The sequence below is a fragment of the Perca fluviatilis genome, chromosome 21 (genome assembly GCF_010015445.1).
Source record: "Perca fluviatilis chromosome 21, GENO_Pfluv_1.0, whole genome shotgun sequence".
Taxonomy (NCBI): domain Eukaryota; kingdom Metazoa; phylum Chordata; class Actinopteri; order Perciformes; family Percidae; genus Perca; species Perca fluviatilis.
The window spans coordinates 10,857,742-10,877,243 of record NC_053132.1 but is presented as its reverse complement, the minus strand read 5'-3'; the positions used below and the strand labels follow the sequence as shown (position 1 = coordinate 10,877,243).

At 39.7% G+C, this 19,502-nt stretch overlaps 1 protein-coding gene across 4 annotated transcripts in view; it reads left to right on the top strand.

The window, feature by feature from the left end:
* Nucleotides 1–18,845, top strand: part of mta3 (metastasis associated 1 family, member 3) — a 33,593-nt gene extending 14,748 nt beyond the window's left edge. The window contains exons 6-20 of one of the 4 annotated variants that reach the window (XM_039788412.1): nucleotides 41–158; nucleotides 1,011–1,113; nucleotides 1,752–1,851; nucleotides 2,011–2,199; nucleotides 4,310–4,384; nucleotides 6,100–6,158; nucleotides 6,294–6,412; nucleotides 7,278–7,435; nucleotides 9,041–9,263; nucleotides 11,003–11,095; nucleotides 11,234–11,395; nucleotides 11,949–11,980; nucleotides 12,072–12,190; nucleotides 14,738–14,805; nucleotides 17,198–17,375. In XM_039788412.1, coding sequence (XP_039644346.1) covers nucleotides 41–158; nucleotides 1,011–1,113; nucleotides 1,752–1,851; nucleotides 2,011–2,199; nucleotides 4,310–4,384; nucleotides 6,100–6,158; nucleotides 6,294–6,412; nucleotides 7,278–7,435; nucleotides 9,041–9,263; nucleotides 11,003–11,095; nucleotides 11,234–11,395; nucleotides 11,949–11,980; nucleotides 12,072–12,190; nucleotides 14,738–14,805; nucleotides 17,198–17,232 — 1,653 coding nt within the window. In that variant the 3' untranslated portion in view covers nucleotides 17,233–17,375. Of the gene's footprint in view, nucleotides 1–40; nucleotides 159–1,010; nucleotides 1,114–1,751; nucleotides 1,852–2,010; nucleotides 2,200–4,309; nucleotides 4,385–6,099; nucleotides 6,159–6,293; nucleotides 6,413–7,277; nucleotides 7,436–9,040; nucleotides 9,264–11,002; nucleotides 11,096–11,233; nucleotides 11,396–11,705; nucleotides 11,814–11,948; nucleotides 11,981–12,071; nucleotides 12,201–14,737; nucleotides 14,806–17,197 lie in introns of those variants that run through there. The other 3 variants (XR_005637842.1, XM_039788411.1, XM_039788413.1) reach the window with 3 other exon arrangements.
* The last annotated feature ends 657 nt before the right edge of the window (nucleotides 18,846–19,502 follow it).

Below are 19,502 nucleotides of genomic sequence, written 5' to 3'. Positions count from 1 at the left end.
CTTAAAATATTGTGGCTGATTGGTGTGTTGTTCTTTTCAGGATACATTTTTTTACTCACTGGTGTACGACCCAACACAGAAGACCCTGCTGGCCGACAAAGGAGAGATCAGAGTGGGGCCACGCTTTCAGGCAGATGTACCTGAAATGCTACAAGAGGGTCAGTCAGAAAGCGTGATTTATTTAATTACACCTACTGGCTTTGTTGTCTACAACCGTGTCAAAATGGATACACACCTCGAGTGTGTGTGATAGTTCTCAAAGGATTACAGTGGGGAAAGGCAGGTTCCTCTGTGCAGCGATGAGAATATGCAGGCTTTATTCTAATAATGGAGACAATAGCAGCTTTTTATCATTGTTGAAGAAAAGTAAAAGGAGGTTTAGTGTGAGTTAAAGCACATGACTGACCCCTTGATTATAGAGTGCCCCCAGTTGACCATGAATGGTTGATATTGCAACATGATTTTATTTTAAGCCTCTTTCACACATGCAGCTTGAAAACATTACCAAGTATCAATGGTAATCAAAGTCAATATTCCAGAAAAGTTGACCACCTTACAGCTTGAGTGGGGAAAAGTAAAATAATGACTTGCTACAAAAGTTGTAAAATGTCTGTTCAGCATGCACATTAGAGATTTTGGGGTTGTAATTTTGCTACTTTTTGCCCTCTTTAAAGCTGTCGAGTTTAAAGTCTTTGTATTTGACCGTATTGGACAATAAGATGGAGCTACTACTGTACATTAAAACGAACATGTACGATGTTAATAGTGGAAGAAACCAACAAAAATACCCTCTTCTGTCCAGAACCATTATATTTATGTGGACATTTACAGATGGAAGCAGATTGTGTACAGGTTAAATAACTAGCTCTACCAAAAGAGGTAGAGCAATCTCGTGGGTTGATAGCCATGATTACAACATCTCGCAATAGCCAAATTATTCTTCACTTCCTTCACCTTTGGCCTCAAGCTCCCGTGCTGTCTGTAAGCTGTTGCCTCTGTGTGTTCTGCAGGTGAGGCAGATGACAGGGACCAGTCCAAGCTGGAAGAGAAGCTGTGGTATCCAGAGTGTCCACTTACCAGCAAACAGATAGACCAATTCCTAGTGGTGGCACGGTAAGACCTTTCACCTCTGATGTCTACAATTACAGGATGTTATGAACCTCCAGTCTACAGCTGCAACTGCTTAAACTCACTAATGGACAAATGGAATGAATGGAACAATTTGTATTAAGAGTATTAAAACTCTCACTGCAGAGAAGCTTACATCATTCAGGGCCTCTGTATGTGGATGATAATGCAAATAAATTGCGAATGTAATAAATTCATATTGTTATTTGAGGGAAAGCTCCAAAGTATGGCTCATTGTTTTCATTTTGTTATTCTTCGAAAAAATATATGTGAATTTATCGCAGTTTATTTTGGAAATAAAAATGGATGAAATTTGTAATAAAAGTAGACTTTCTAAATCACTTTTGAAACTTTAGTCTAATAATTTTTTCTGATAGTCATGATCAGCTCATTTGTGATGGCACACCATTTTTTTTGCTTCCTATTAACTGTAAACATATTCAGCGCTGTACAGCTGTGTCTGGTTATTTATCTGTAAAGCAATAAACAAAAACAATGAGCCCTTCTGACGACGATTTGTAATTATGCAGTAGTGAACCGGTACATGAAGCTCACTGTATTTTTATATATATATATATATATATATATATATATTCTGCAAGTTTGTTTGTGTCATTTTTCAGGGCGGTTGGGACCTTTGCTCGAGCGTTGGACTGCAGCAGCTCGGTTAGACAGCCAAGCTTACACATGAGTGCAGCTGCTGCCTCACGAGATATCACACTGGTGAGTTGGACGGACACACACACACACACACACACACACACACACACACATACACACACACACACACACACCAAGTCCATGCTCTTTTGTTGCACAAATTAAACAATTAAAGAATCCTTTGATAGTTTGTAACACCCTCTCTGTGTCCATTTGTTGCAGTTCCATGCGATGGACACGTTGCATCGTCATAATTACGACCTGTCTAGTGCACTGAGTGTACTGGTCCCAGCGGGCGGCCCGGTGCTCTGCAGGGATGAGATGGAGGAGTGGAGCGCCTCGGAAGCTGCCATGTTCGAAGAGGCACTAGAAAAATACGGAAAAGACTTCAACGACATTCGACAAGACTTTGTAAGTGTGATGTGTAATGTGTATATAATAGTGTTGTAACGGACAATAGTTGATCCATGGGCCGGAGTTTAACAATAATAACAGTGTGAAATAAATTGTTACTGTCTCTGTTATTTAAAGTAGGCTGATTAATCTCTATGGAGGGTTGCCGTGAAAAGATACAGGCAATGCAATTTTCTGTTCACGTGAACGGCGCATGTTAAAATCAGTTGTATGTTCACGTAAAAGGTGCATATTAAAAGCAGTCGATAGATACTGTCATGGCTACGGGAGGAGCGGAAGAACTCAAAAAGCCATGGCGGCTACATTTCCGTCGTATCAGCGGCAGTTGGTAGTTGAGTTATCCGAGAATAGGGGGCTTTGAGCCAGGTACAGGGCACGCAAACTGCTGGCCGTTTCAGCGGACATTATGGTTAAGTTTAACCCTTGTGTTGACTTTGGGTCACATTGACCCGTTTTCAATTTTTGTTTTATATCACAAAATATGTGACATAGAATTAAGCGCTGAAAATGTGTAGAAGAAAAATGTTACAATTTAAAACGTTGGAAAAAGCAAAAACAAACTGTGAAAAAAAGCGTCGGAAAAAACGGCAAAGACAACACAAGTGTTAAGCTACAAAAAGCGAGCGTTATATGGGGACAACAGTTAAGTTTAGGCCCCCAAAAGACTAGTTAAGTTTAGGAAAAAGATCGTGGTTTGGATTAAAACACTCCCAAGGAACACACATTTCCAGGGTGAAAGTCCTTTGTGTTCCCCAGGAAAGCGAACTCCACTCCCTGGCTTGAAAGTGCTGTGTTTTACGAAAACAAACAAAAATATTGTATTATATTTATTGTTCCGATCCGTGACTATATATAATGTACCTAGTATATTACTGGGCCCAAACTCTTAACATCAAACAAATCCTAAAATATTTTTATGTTATGTTTAAATGAGTAATCTTAAGTTTTTTTGTATTGGGTGTTAAGGTGTTTTATGTTGTTATTTTGCATTGTTTTACAAGTTTTAGGTAGCTCAGTCAGTCCTAAATATGGCTAATCTTTTCCCCCCTGGACTCTAAAACTGAATGTCAGAATAACAAAATTAGTTTGTCTTCATGAGAAGATGAGACAAGAAGAACAGCAAAAATGTGCTACATTTCTCAACATCTAGTTTGTCCTGAGTTAAGAACATTGATTATCTGTAGTTTGTTTAAAAAGTAATTCGACACTAAATATACTTTTTAGTTAGTAAATAACATATGTACAGTCAGTTTATTACACCATCTATTGATCTTGGTCCCATTTTATAGTGTTTTTTTGTGTTGGCTAAATAAGGTTTTTTCCTTTTTCCAGTGAAGTGTTTAAGGTTTGAAAGATGGCTGTTCAGTGCTGGTAGTTCAATTTCTTAATCAATGACCGCTTGAATTCATATGTTAATACTGTTCATGTACGTCAGTTGAAAAACAGCTCACATGGTGGGCAGCGTGTGATAAACTTAAGTGAACATAATCACCAGTGACCAAAGTAAAAAGCAGAAATTGTGTATGTTTAGCTGTATTTTAGGGGGAAGTATGGCTTTTTTAAACTTATTTTAAGCATATTGATGCAAAGTGGAGAAGTTTGATTGTGCTGCAGGAGTGATTTTAGAAGTTTCTATGGATGTTTTGATACGTTCTTCCTCCTCAGCAAAAACTTGTCACACTGGGAATTCATTGTAATCTTCATGAATTCAAGATGACCAGCGTCACTTGACTTGACAAAGTTAAAAATTTTAACAGCCGCCTTCCACGCTTACAGGGGGTGACTATTTCTATTGAACTTTCCTTCCCACCATCTACCTGTACTGTACAATAAAAGCAGGATATGGGTGTAAGCGGGGGTGTCTGCAGGGGCACCAGGTGCTCATGAATACTTATTAAATGTGTGAATCACTGTGTGAGATTGTGTGTGTGTTTTGGTCTGGGGCTTTCAGCCTCTGTGGTCACGATGCCTCTTGTTCATGAATATATATGAAGGCTTTCGCACCCAGATGGCAAGAACATGAGATATTAATATCATTAATTTGTTCTCTGTCTCTCTTTCTCGTCCCCCCTCTCTCCACACTTCTTCATTATTTCCTTTTGTGAAGCTGCCATGGAAGTCTCTGACTAGCATCATAGAGTACTACTACATGTGGAAGACCACAGACAGATATGTGCAACAGGTGAGACTCAATCAGTATTTACTAACTAATACAAAAAAATGTTTTAATGGCTTCCTGCTGTGATGGTAAGAATTTAATTTCTTTTTACCTTTTGAGTACAAGGCTTAAAGGTGCCCTGTAAAACTTTCTACAAACAAAACATTTAGTGTTTTGTACTAAAACACATTGTGTGCATCCTTGAAACCTAGCTCTTTTTTGAGTTTACATGAGAACAAAAAAAAAAAAATTCTTAAGATTTTTTTGATTCTGCCTCTGTCTTATGTGTATACGTTTTTCATATTGACCGTAGTATCCCAGTACCAAGTAGTATTGAAACTTCTCCAGTCAAACGATACCTGCATTCGATCCTTTTTGTACCCAGATATATAAAACAATGCGATTTTTATTGCAATGTGTGATTGGCCTACTACCGCAGCTGCTACAACCCATACAGTCTTTGGTGCGGTGAAGTCAAGTATGGTGTATTTGACGTAGTTGGCAGTTCAGCGTGCTAAGATGCTTCCATTTACATGATTGGTATCAAATAAAGTACTAGTATTGGTACCAACCCAGCCCTACCTATTATGTAATTCAGCATCTTTCATTGGACCTTCACAGCCTTTAAGTGCCCTTAACTTTGAAACTCCATGCACCTCCCCGTTTTTAAAGCAAAGATTTCTGTTAGAAATGTTAGGTCTCAGAGCCACAAAAAAGAGATTACACCGCTGTTTCTACATGCTGAGGAGTACGTCCAATGACAAATTAACTCATCTTGTCATGTGTAACACTGACTGAAGTAAAGTGAATTTTGGGTGCAGGAGAAGCAAGGGTTGAAGATACACAGCTCTGAGAGAAGAGGTCTCTTTGGATAAAAGCATCAGCCAAATTTAAATCGTGAATTTTACTTACAAACTGGTCTGAAGGGTTAACTTTTCATGCCCAAGGATTTTTCAGTAGGGGACTGCAAACTTAGCCTCGTGAGACCATCCTGATATTGCAAGCTCCAGTTTTCCACTCGCAGATCAGTCTGGCATCTTGAGATAGAGAAAATTTGGAGCAGTTCGCCAAACGAACGGGCCAATCAGCGTTGGTTTTTGAGGCGGGTTAGGTGGTGATAGACAGATGGTTTATCCAATCAGCTAACCAGTATTTTCAGACAGCGGTAGCCCTAATTCTGTTAGCCGCTCGCTAATGCTTTTTTCTCTTGGATCCTTCTTTTGGAATATGGACCGGGAACCTGAAAGGGTGCCTTTTATTCCTAAATTCTCGTTACACAAACGGCAAATATCCTTTACCGACATGTTGCTTGCTTGCTGAGCTAACGAGCTATGCTTTGCCTGCAGCAGCAGGGGCGGGCTTGGGGTTGTATTTTCATATGCTTCGTGGATCTGATTGGTTGATTTGGCCCGTCTATCACCAACTAGGTGATAGACAGATGGTTTATCCAATCAGCTAACCAGTATTTTTGCCCCTTCCCAAAAGTTCTCCAACTGAAAGTTCCCAGATGGATATGCCGAGCAAATGCGAAGCGATCCATCTGGCGGAGTCAGGTTACTGCAAACTGTCAAGAAGAAAGAAAACAACACCTTTTTAAGAAGGAATAGTCACATGTATTGATTATCATAATGCCGTTCAGAGTTAATTTTGAAAGGTGTCTTAGAGGATTTTTATCAACCGGAGCAGTTGATTTCTTTTTGTTATTAATAAATCAATCCAATGTGTTTGTCTCTGAGCAGAAGAGACTGAAGGCAGCAGAGGCAGAGAGCAAACTGAAGCAGGTTTATATCCCCACATAGTAAGTCACTTCATTTGACATTTATAGATGTTGGTATTATTACTGTAGCTGTGTTTTTTCATGCATAATTTATGTTTTGATTTAAACAGCTGCAGTCAGTTTCTTAAATCTCCTCCTGTTCTTCTCTCTTGACAGTAACAAGCCCAACCCCAACCAGATCTCAGTGACTAATGGCAAGATGGCGACAGTGAATGGAGCGGGCCCTGGGGCCTACCATGCAGCAGGCGGGGGCAGAGCCTGCGAGAGCTGCTATAGTGAGTGTGTGTGTGTGTGTGTGTGTGTGTGTGTATACGTTCCTGCGTGTCTTATTTATTTTGGCAGCTGTTACTAATCCAATTTGACAATTTCATAAGGTGTGATGTCTTTAAATTGCCAAAACATTTCATTAACCATGATAAATCTCAGAGAAAAGTGCAAAACCTTACATTTAAGAAGCTGCAAACTGAATATTTGGCATTTTTGCTATGATAAATGATTTTATCAAACGTCTTTTATCAATATTTTGTTTGGATAATTTTTTTGAACAGCATTTTCTACCTTAAACGCACAAACTGGTTTTCTGTCAGAAGAAGTGCGCCAGGGAGCTAGCACTCACTAACTAGTAAGATAAAGCGGTTTGACTGGCAGAGAGCTTTGAATGTGAAGCCGCAACAGAAAGTGATATGTTTGTAGTAGTAGAATCCCATCGATTTGTGAGCAGAGCAAAATGAGAATCACAAAATATCTAAGAATTCAGTAGAATTGATAGATTACTGTTTATGGCAGTCACTGATTTTTGCTTTCAATATATTGTGGTTTAATGTCTTGCTTCAATAAGAAACAGAACGGATGAGCAACCGCAACAAAATCCAAACAATAACCACCATACTATATACTTTCTTTCATCCTGCATACCATTACATTTGTGCGGACAGAGTCTGTATAAGTCACAAAAACGTACTAATCTCATCAGTCAATAGCAGGCATGAGTGTTATTTGATCGGATCTGTAAACTTTGATAAAATCATTAAGGAGAGACTTGAGACAGTGGAAGAAGAGATCAATATGCTGAGTGTCTTTGAACCAGTTTTCTGCTGCAATGCTTCTAACCTTTTGTTAATGCATTTTGTGCATTAACAGCCATGCAGTCAGCCCAGTGGTACTCATGGGGGCCTCCAAACATGCAGTGCCGCCTTTGCGTTTCCTGCTGGATGTACTGGAAGAAGTACGGAGGCCTGAAGATGCCAAGCAGAGCAGAGGCCCCAGAGGAGAGGACCTCCCCCAGTCCAGCAACCAATGTAAGCTCAGTCAGAAGGCACAGATGTAAATCACACGGGGCGTGCTGGGGGAGATTTGCTTATATCCCAAAATACTGTATTAGAGATGCTTTTATAAAATATAGAACAAATTCCGAATTCACACAACTGCAGCTCCGTAAAGTTTAACATCTACAGTATACATGAGAGCTGTCATCAAACATCAATTATTCAGTGAGCTCAAAACATCACTTCCTTTATCTCACATATTAGCTGTTAATGCATTCACACACCTTCCACTTTGACTGTGTGGATCATTTGTTTGAGTAAGAAAACTGACCAGTTAAAAGATTTAGTTTCCATAGGTCTACAGATGGCACTGGAATGAAAACGTTGTCCTGCATTTCATGTAACTGGCATTAAAATGCTACACAACTGCCACACCATAGTCTACCCTTTTTCCTGCTGATGTTTTCCCATTACAGCATTTTAATCTACAAGTCCATTTTTGGTCTACAGATTTTCTTTGTTAGAGATTCATTTGCATAGGACGCATTACAGAGACCCGAAGCCGACCCTGTTGTCTGTACAGGTGTAATAAATAACATAAATGATGGCTGTGTTTGATTAAAGTATCCCTGTAAAATGTTAGTGAGCCTGCGTGCTAGTAATAACAATATATTTTAGTTACACCTTTGCTATTCCTGCTGCAGAAAAAAGGTGTATTGTAGCCACAACTTTTGTTCCACAATGTACACTCTTACACAACAGCCCTGCAACAATTCCAGCCTTCAGAAAGGTTATAATGTAAATATAATTTGTTTTTAATAGTTTTTAATAAGGTGCTGATTCAACTTTATGATCATTTTGGAGGCTGTACTTGCCCTTATTGACATAAACAGGGTGGATGAAATATTAGAATCAACAAAACGACATCCTCCAAAATGACAGTTGAGTTAACACCTCTCTATAACAGTTCCAACAAAAACTGAACATATTAACCTTAATGAAGGTAGGATTTATTGTTGTATTTGACTGTATTTGTTTAAGCTAGGTGGAATGTAATAAACTGGCAACATTTGGCTTGGACGTTTTTGTTTTTCATGAATTTTTATTTAAAAACTAAAATGTATTTTGATCATATAAATTGGTGTCAATGTGTCTTTGTGGTGCTAAAATGTTTACCTTGTTATTAAGTATAACACGTAGACGTAAGCATTTAAAAACGACAGCTTTCATAACTCTTCGATATTAGCACACTTTCGAAATGAATTGTGATGTCGAGGCTGGTCAAACAGAAAACAAAAGCCTGGAAAGGGACTGGGACGCTGGGCAAGCATCTGTTTTTAAAGCGTTGAAGGCCCTAAAAACGTTTCAAATCTGAAGAAGTCAACAGTAAATATTTGGGACTAAATAAGCAACAATCAAAAAAAAAGAAACCTAAACATCCTCAAATCTCTCATGCAAAAATAATCAAAACCGTTCCCACTTTGACAGACGGTTCTGTGTTCTTGTAGGACCACATAGTAAGAAGCTGATTAAGAAAAATCTGCCTTTTTTTAAAGTAGCTAAAATGTTTTTTTAACTTCACTGTCCTCAGTATAACTGTATTCAGTGGCCTTTTCTCTTTTCCTCCTTCTCTCCCAGGAGCCTCGCTCACGGGGTCATGCTCCTCGCCAGTCCAACCACATGGTGCCGATGCGAAACAGCGGCAGCCCCAAGTCCTCCATGAAGACCAAGCAGGCTTTCCTGCTGCAGGCCACCCGCCTCACCAAGCTGGCCCGGCATATGTGCCGTGACATCATCAGGCTGCGCCGTGCTGCGCGCCGGCCCTTTGTCCCCATTAACTGTGGGGCCATAAAGGCAGAGTGTAAGAGCTCTTTCAATTCCTCCTAACTTCTGCCACATGGACACACCTGCAGACAAAACACAACATATGCAGACATACTGAAACACACACACACACACACACACACACACACACACACACACACACACACACACACACACACACACACACACACACACACACACACACACAGACAAACTCTCTCATCACCCTGACTGCCCCACCATCAACCCCCATCTCTGCCCCCCGTCTGTCTCTCTTTCTGTTTTTATTATTATTGTTATTATTATTTTGTTTTTTGTATTCTCCCACCCCCTGTTTCCAATAAAGACTGCCTGTCCTCATAACGATGAGTTTGATCATCTTTTCATTCGTGTTTTTATTTTATTTTTATTTCTTTATCGGTTTTGGTTCTTGGTCACTGTGAACTCAAAGCCATTGTTGGAGTTAAACACAAAGATTTATTGGTTTTAACAGGGCTATTTTACACATCTGCACACACTTTGAAAACGCACATAATAACTGAATTTGCTCCTGTCATTAACAAGTAGACTGTAATCCATTAGAGCTCATCTAGTCTGAGCTGTGTACTTGCTGAAGTTAGCTGTAGAGAAGATGTATTTTAATAAGAGAAGCTCTATTTTGCACGGTGCCCCTGGTACAGGCGTGCCCACTGCTGTCCTGGCAGAACTAGTTGTCTCAACCACGAATGTTTATTGTAAATACTGAAACTCCGCTTCAGTGTGTTTTTAAGGCATTTTTGTTCCTTTTTGCACACTCATTTTCTCTCATGCTGTTAATCGTGTATGTTAGACAAAATGAATTGTGTTTGGGTCGATAATGAGCTTTAGATGGATTTGGACTGATAAAACTTGAAAGAAGGAAGGTTGAAGCCGAACTAAGGACATTTTTTTTGTTTGTTACAAAGAATATCCAGCTGCTCTTGACTCCTTTGCTTTTGGCTGCATCTCCCAATAGAGATCAGGCTTACCCATTCAGAGTCATCAACTGGACCACGTCCTCTTGGATGGTCCCTCGCCATACCATCCACTCAGCTGTTCTCCTGTGTTCAAATCATGCAATATTCATATGAATCCATCATGTTGCCTCTTCTCGCTTTGCCATTCAGAGACATTTCTCCCCTCTATTTTGCCTCCTCGTCCTTCACTTTTTAACAACTGTTGCAATATTCTCATCTCACCTTCTACCTCTTTTTTGCTCTTTTCTTTCATCACTGTGTGAATGTGAGAGTAGACCTCCAATAAAGTCACACCTGAAAACATCTCTTCCGAGTCCTTGTGCTTCATGTGTCCCGTGTTCTCTGTCCATCAACTCCACCACACTCAGAGGAACCCCCCCCCCCTCCCAGCATGGAGTCAACCTTCAGTGCCTGCTGTCATAAAACTTTCATATTTTAATGTATGTGTGTTTACAATATATTTTTGTGTGCATGTGAGCATGCAATTACATTTCTGTATGTGCATGTGGGTAGAGATTAGAGTAAGTCACCACCGCAGAGTGATTTGCACACTTCAATCAACTCCTGCATCATTCATTTTAAACATGAAAAGTGGTTTCATCCTGACAGGTTGTTTTTTTTTCTCTCGACAGGACTGATTTCATCACAATTCAACCTTGTTTTTTACTTGCATGATTCTGCGAAAATGTTAAACAGTTTCTCAGATAGAGGGAGCAGAGGGAGAGTATACAATCTGAGAGACACTGCACTGGTTTGTAATGTGTGTGTGTGTTTGGTTTAGACATGTTAAGGGTGTCGGAAGGGCAGGGGACTCGCCTACCCAAAACCAGAGCCGCGCAAAGGAGCACTCTGACCAGTGTTCTGCAGTTTCTAGGTAAATAATTATCAGTGTTTGAGCAGTAAAATTGTCCTGAATAACTGTCAAATCAAAGGAATATGAGTTTAAAAAAAAATTGAGTCAGATGGTCTATAGGAGCCAGTTGATGCAGCTCCAGTGTGGTGTCTCTTCCAGAGTCCCGTCCGGCAGCCCACACCCCTCGCTCCCACCGCACCCCGGGCCTGCAGACGCCTCCCCCTCGACGCCTCCTCTCCTCTCTCCCACACGGCCCCCACGGCATGCTGGGAAAACGCAGTTACCATCACCACAGCAGGGCTGAGCCTGACAGACGCTCAGGTACACACAAAGACAAACATTTCTTGAAAAAAACAACAGAATTCCACAAAAGTAATTATGAGTTATTTTTTTTCAAAATAGTGTTATTGCTTAACTTAATCTGTTAAACCCCCCTCCCCCCCTCCAAAAAAATAATTGGAAAATACGTCCTGTCTTGCTTTAAACTGAGTTACTTATGATGTGAGTGAACCTTGGGGACCAAACAGTGTTGATATCCAATGTCCTTGTCATCCTTTTGCTTGATAAAATCAAATTAGTGGAAATACACCCGGAGTTGATAACCTTTTCTGCCATTTCTTATCTAAACTAGCTCCTTGGAGAGAATGACAACTAATTCTAATGAAAACGAATCAGCAGATGGGGGTCATTTGGATAATTTGGATGATTCAACTTCAGTCTGACACTTTGTTTTTTATTGGTAACTTCACTATTTTTACTGAAATTGAAACACAGTCATTTGTTGCACCACTTCTAACAAGGAAAAGTAATAAAGTAATAAATACTATTCACAAGTGACAGATTCCCACAATGCATCTTTCTCTTGTTTTTGCAGATAACCCTGGTACCACAGGTGGACCCCTCCTGGTAGGTGTCTTATACTCTTTGTTTTAACAATTCCTGTACAACTGCATCACCGCCCATTGTAATCAAATGATACTTAATTGTCTTTTTGCAGCATAACGGCCGCAGCAGCAGCAGTGGAAACACCCGAGGTGGAGTGATGATCCGCAAGAGACGCCCCAACTGGATCGATGCCCCTGATGACAGCTTCTTCCTTGTCACCCGGGAGACCAGGTAAGCAAAGGTGACACTTTTCTGACCTCTGATTGGCTGACTGTGTGTTTGTGTGTGCGTGTGTGGGAAAAGCAAGTGAGCCAACAGCATATAAGAGGATTTGAGCTGTTAATTTTGTCCTGTGGGGACCTCAGACAGCTGTGTAGTGCACACACACAAACACAAAAACACAATGCATGTGTGCCTAAATTCACACAGACCCATTGAGTTGAAACAGAGTGGCAGCCTGGGAAGAGTCAAAATCGATTAAAATTAATTTGAATAAAAGTGTTTATTTTCAACAAACCACTAATGCAGCTCACACAGCTAAGAAACACTGTCAAAGCACCAAAGCACCAATGTTGACAAAATGTATTAAGAAATTTTGATCAGAGGGAAAAAGGTATAGCCTACTAGAAAAAACAAAAAACTGCCATTGAGGACACTGAGATCATGTTCGCTGTTTTTCTGGGAACTTACGGGGTTTGAGCAACATTGGGGAATTTTAATTAAAAACTCTTTTCTTTTTCCATTTTTTTCTTGTCTGATTTCCTGTATTTTTAGGCCAATAAAAAAAACTTCTGCAGGATTCAGTGATGGTAGTTGGACATCTGAGTGGGCCATGGCATTTAGATGAAGGTGCCTATAATACTAGTTGGGCCAGCCATTGTAGTCTAGGCTGAGCAGATACAAAGTACATATAAGCTCCAATTATCTGCTCTTTTCTAGGGTGAAGGTAGGTTTTAGAGGCAACTTAAAGGTACATGGAAGAGAATGGTGTTGCCTGTCAGAGGGCTCAGTAGATTGAAGACAGCACAGCCTGATACTCACTGCAGGGCCTAATATGTATACAGTATGTATTATATATACAATTATATATAGTGTAGAATATATGTGTATGTGTAGAATATATATATATATATATATATATATATATATATATATATATATATATATGTACAATACAATACCATCCATCTTCATCAGCGGGGGCAGCAGCTCCTGCTGCTATTGTATATTGTACATTATTGTACAATATACAATAATGTATTAAAAAGTACTGGGCTACCATATGAATGCTCAGTTACATTATAATTGATAAAATAGGAAAAATCCAAACAATGAAAACATTTTTACAATTTTATAGACAGTGGGGTTGGTGGGGCTTTGACTCGTGACCTTAATATTTTAAAACTCCTGCCTACAGCCCTGAACAACTTTTGAAAGAATTACCATAAAGTTTTGTTGAGACATTCATGGCCCCGATGGATGAAGCCTAATAACTCAACTGATATCTTTATCTAGAGCTAGAATGAGGTTGACATTTAGGGTCTTTGGTGAAATGTCGCAACAATTAGTGGATCGCCATGACATTTAGTACAGACATCCCTGTCCATGAATTGTAACAACTTTGGCAACCAATTAACTTTTTTGTCTATTGCCAATATTTTAATTTGTCCAATACTTTTGTTCATTACTAAATACCCACAAAACTAATAACCTTTACATAAGCATCAGCCGTACTTTGTGAAAGTTGTTAATTAGCAGATGTTAGCATACTAACACACTGAACAAACATGGTGAACTTAGTAATCATTATACCTGCTAAACATCAGCATGATAGCATTGTCATTTTAAGTATGTTTGCATGTCGATGTTAGCATTTGTCTTAAAGCACTGCTGTGCTTAAGTGCACCCTGACAGAACTGCTAGAATGGCTGTAGACTCATAAGACTCAAAGTTTTCAGTGTTAATTGCAGCATTTGTAGAGATATTTTAGTTTTTTCAATTGATTAAAATGAAATTGTGGGCAGAAATGTAAGATTTGATGATGCATTCAGTTGATTCTGAACAAATGAAAATGAAAATAAACTGCTCCATAAATTGCAGGAATTGATGTAAACAAATACATGCTTAATACAGGAATTGTATTTAGAAAAGAATGCATTTAAAGAAAATGTCTCAAAAACCCCAACCAGCAGATTTTCCTTGTACACATTTGTTGTAGACATGATTGAATAAACATGCATTTATGTTTTACACATGGAAAATCAGTTTCTATTTTACACATACATAGACACACATTCTCACACACGCATACACACATGCACGTAATGAGTCAATGTTTGCATGTCTGTATGTGTACAAGAAAGATGTTCTTCCATTAAGCCTGTGTATGAGCCATGGCATCCGGCCCTTATAGCCGCCCTCTGATCATCGAGGCTAAAATTAGAGTAGCTAACTGGTGCAGATGGACCAGCGAGGAGCCGGGCAGTGCTGGGCCCTGAGTGGAAATATCATTACCACATTAACCATGGCTGCACTCATATGGATCACTCACTTACCACCAAGATCAACATGGCTGTGTGTTTGTGTGTGCGAGAGATGTCCTGAATACTGTCCATTTATTATATTACAATGTTATTTGTTCTTCTAGTGGAGACAATGAATGCTTTTCTGAATTAAAGACATTAATACATCTTGCTCTGAAAGGCTGCTGCTGATGAGAGATGATCGGAAGTTTAATTTTCTCCCCCTCTCCTTTCTCCCACTCTTTCTCTTTCTCAGCGTGATGAAGAATGCAGTGTGCCACAGAGCAGAGAGGAGTGGGAGATCACTCCCACATATTCAGGGAGGCAAGAGAGACAAATAGAGACAGAAACAGAGAAAGAGATTAACACTTTTCTTCGCATAGGTTACACATTATTCATACTGCTAAACAGGACAAAAATAAGATCATAAGAACGTATGAAGAAACTGAAATCTTGACCTGATGATGAAGCTGGTGTGAAGTACATTTACTCAAGTACTGCCCTTAAGTACAGTTGAATGTGTCTGTCCTTTGCTTGAGTATTTCCATTATATGCTACTTTATACTTCTACTCCACTACACTTCAGAGGGAACTATTTACTATTTACTTTATACTTCATTACATTTATAAAACAGCTAACTTTGCAGATTAAGATCAAGAAACATACGATTATAAAATACAACTACTGGTTGTATACTTTTCTGTTTGAGGCCAAACATGGTAATATCATCCAATATTTTACAAAAAAAACTAAAAGTCCAAAAATGACTACAAATGTATCCAACAAAACTTAGTTTTTTCTTCTTTCCTCTCCTACTAATGATCTCACGACCCCTCAGAGTTATCTTGTGACCCTTTGGAGAGGCCGACCCCTAGGTTGGGAACCACTGAACTAAACTACCATAAAATAGTTATTGCTGCTTAGGCATCAATGCATCAGTATTTAACAAACTATTTGTCATATATATATATATCATTCACAGAAGCAATTTTCTGCAGAATGAGTACTTTTCATACTCAAAGTATATTTTGCTGATAATACTTATGTATTGGCTAAGTAGGATTTTTGAAGCAGGACTTTTACTTCTAATGGAGTATTTTTACATTGTGGAATTGGTACTTTTTCTAAAGTAAAGAATCTGTGTGATTCTTCTACAACTGTACCTAATATGAGATGCAGAGAAGTTGTATTTGGACAAAGAAAAAAGCAGGACAAAGCATCAAGAATGTGAAATATTACAAAACAGAACTGGAGAAAGCAACTGAAATGAGCTGAAATGTAAATGAGACAGCTTGATATATTTAAGTGTGGATTTACATGTTTGCTTTCCTCCTCCCGGCGGCCAGCTGAACCGATGATGTGCCACCAGGGCTAAATTTGCTCTCTTCCTCTCTGGTTTATAATCTGCTCTAACTAAGTGACATTATGTATGTCATGCTTTGTAATAATCTCAGGGTTTATTGTACTTGAAAGATGTGTGTGTAGATGCACGAATGTTACAAGCACTTTTGGACCTATTTACTATACTTGGATGCACAGGCACATCATGTACGCAGAGCCTTTATGAGTGCTCATGTTATCAACAGCAGGGATCTGGAGGGATCTGGTGTGTTTTCCTGTTCACAACACAAGAAAAAACATCCTCTGTGCTGCTGAGAGAGCAGCAAATGAGGAAGAAACGACGAGGGCTGTGCCATGCATTCAATCTGAAAGTGTTTTTCTTGACCGCCCGAAGGAAACCATGAATCACCTATACGTTGTGGTTATATATCTCGCATTTATCTGCAAATGAATTCCATTAGTGCTGTGTCCAACACTTGTGAGTGTGCCCCAAAGAGCCTTCCTGTCACAGCACAAAGCCCACTGCAGTCTAGAAATTACCTCCTCCTTTATAAGTCTGAAAATCCTGCCGTAGTACTTCTCTATTACCACGAAACAGTGATGGTAATTCTATTCTGCTCTGCATGCATCATTGTCAAACTGCTTCTAAACTAATAGCGTACATGACAAATAAGCTGTCTGATAAAGCCCACAGCTCAAAGCCAGTTTCATTATTGTTTCCATGTGTTGGCATTCTTTTTACTGCAGGCTGTTCTTGAAGCATCAAGCCTGCGGTCAGCATCGTATAAATAATGTATCCAGACAGTAGAGGCTTAGCTACTGTAACTTGCTGAAACATGTACAGTAGATGCAATCATGAATTATTGGCTGTAATGACTGTATTGTTTAAATATCAAGTAATCAAACTTGAAATCTCATGAAAAATGAATTTGTTAGAAACAGTAGTCTTGTAAAAGAAAAAGTATTATAAAATAAATAAATGAAAAAGTCAAACCTCAAATCTAAATGCCCAAATTTCCCAAATCACAGGCAAGGTAACCAAACTCACCACAAGGTCTATTTAGTAACTGTTCTGGAGCTTTCGATCACACAGTCTTTCTTGGCAGAAAAAGTTGCCCGGTTGTCATTGAATTGTAGATTTAAATTTCCATTGCCCGAGTGCTTTACGGACTTTGTGTCCATGTTGGCTTTAAAATTGAGATTTAAAATTAATTCCTGACCTGGGAATCAGTAATTTGGCAGACTTACTTTTACTACTACTAACTACTATTTTCAAGGTCAAGAATGAATTTTCTTTCTGGATTTTTTACTGAAATTAGCTTTGCGTCAGTGTATCTTCTGCACTTATGTCCTGTCTCGTCTCCATCCCTCCAGGAGGGCCAGACGACTGCTGTCCCGCTCCCAGCTGAGGCATGCTTGTCGGCAGCCATGCGAGCAGATTACCCTGCGCAGGGTCAGCCAGGGCCCGCCGCAGGGGCTCGTCCTTGCCCCTCCGCACCCTCACCCCAGCCTGAGGATGCGAGGCCCCATCGTTATCCACGACTAACCCAACACGGACCCTCTGACACCCTTGCTGCATACACACTAACAAATTCTCACCTCCTATTCTCCTTCTTTATTCCTTAAAATTCCCTTTTCCCTAAAAATGCTGTTATAGTCCTGAACACTTAAACAAGCTGTCTAACTGTTTGGCAACAGAAGGATGTCATGAGCCGTGATGCAATAGAAACTTACACCTGACCTGACTGCAAGTGCTGCCTGTCTTTAATCCTGGGAATGTGTTTGTATGTGTAAATACTGTATTTGGGTGCATGCTAGTGAGTGAGTGAGCGTGTGTGTGTGTGTGTGTGTGTGTGTGTGTGTGTGTGTGTGTGTGTGTGTGTGTGTGTGTGTGTGTGTGTGTGTGTGTGTGTGTGTGTGTGTGTGTGTGTGTGTGTGTGTGTGTGTGTGTGCAATCATGCCAACAACATGAATGAGCGAGGTAATGTTGACGTGTTCTGTTCTTCATTTTTATGGATGGACTTAACGACAGAACTTTGTGTGACTTTTTTGTGTCGATGGTGAATTGATGTGAAGTTCTATCAGTTTGTATAAAGTTATTTTGGGTGGGGGCATGGGGCTGGATTAGGATGGGGTGGGGCCGGGGGTATGGGATTGCGTTTGTGGGGACTGAGGTTCTTTTAACAATGAAGAAGAGGCAAATGTCCAACGCTGACGTAAAAAAGAAAATGCACTATATGTAGACTGAACTAGCAGCCCTTTTTTTTTTTTTTAACGGCTGCTTTGAATTGTGTTTTACCTGTATTTTTTTCACGCTCTTCTTGAAGTTTATATCAATGAGCTGAAGCTGGTGTTGAAAAATGATGATCTGGAGACATTATTTCACAAAAAGCTGTCAGTTATTCATGACAAATCTGCAGGTCTGAAAATATAACAAGGCAAAGAAATAGAGAGCTAGCTTACATCAAACAGCAAAAGCCTCCCTTATGAACCAGTGTATTATATATTGTATATCTCATTAAAGCACTGTAAATCTACTCATCCTATTTCTATGGCCGACTGTACCTACCTAGCCCTGACATGGGTACTAAAGCACTTCCTTTGCAACAGAAAGGGCATGGATCTGTCATATCTTCCTGGAGGCTGTGATGTACCGGCAATATTTTGAGGCAAAGAAGAGCAACTTTGCCAGCAGCTGTTTGCTCATATTCAATTTCTTCATTGTTCTTAAAAAGCCATCACTCAAGTTTATCCTGTTTTCAGACATGTCTCTCTCTCTTCTGCATGTTGCCAGAGGGCATTGCCTCAAAAAGTTGCCCATCCAGCCTTCAGGTGTGTTTAATTATGAGTTTTAAAACTGGCATCGCCGCAGCATGTCCTTGAGGTGAGAGCCTCCGCTGATGATTTCTTCTCTTTCATTCAGAATGTTTATGTTAGTGTTTCCTGTATGTCATGTGTTGAATTATGAATATGCTGAGAATAATAATAATAATAATAATAATAAAAACAACACAATGCCGGATTATGGTGTGCAGTCTCAGTGAGTCATTTCGTGGTGTTACATTCTGACAGCGTGCCCTATCTCCCAGCCACCTACTTTGTCTCTCTGCCTCTCTCTGTGTTGCTCTTGAGGGGGAGTGTAATAGATGGGGCCTGTGTCGTAAAATACCCCCACACTAGGCTATTTGGTAATTTGACAAAATGATGAGGAATGAGGGGTGCTCTCTGGATATAAATAATGTTTCTTGGAAGCTTACAGCCTGCCTCAAGGTACTTGGCATCTGTGTGTGTGTGTTTGTTTGTGTGTATTAGTTTTTTTTCCCTTTATTGCTTTCCCTCTCGTTGCAGACAACAGTCAACTGCTGTGTTTTTGTTTCCATCATATTTGAACTTGACACGTAATTGGATTTTTCTTTTAGCTATATGCATGTAGTTACTGCAGGGGATTAGAAAAAAATCATCAGCAGATTTTTAACATGTTCACCATGTCATCTGTTCCCTCATAATATCTATAACGGCTGCACATTTGACTCTTGCACAGTATGTAAAGTACAGTGGCCAAAAGTGGACACCTAAACACGTGATCGTTGAAGTCATTCCAAAACCATGGGCATTTAAATGCCACAATCCACAAGATTTTGGAATCTGGCTGCAGGGATTTACTCTCATTCAGCCACAT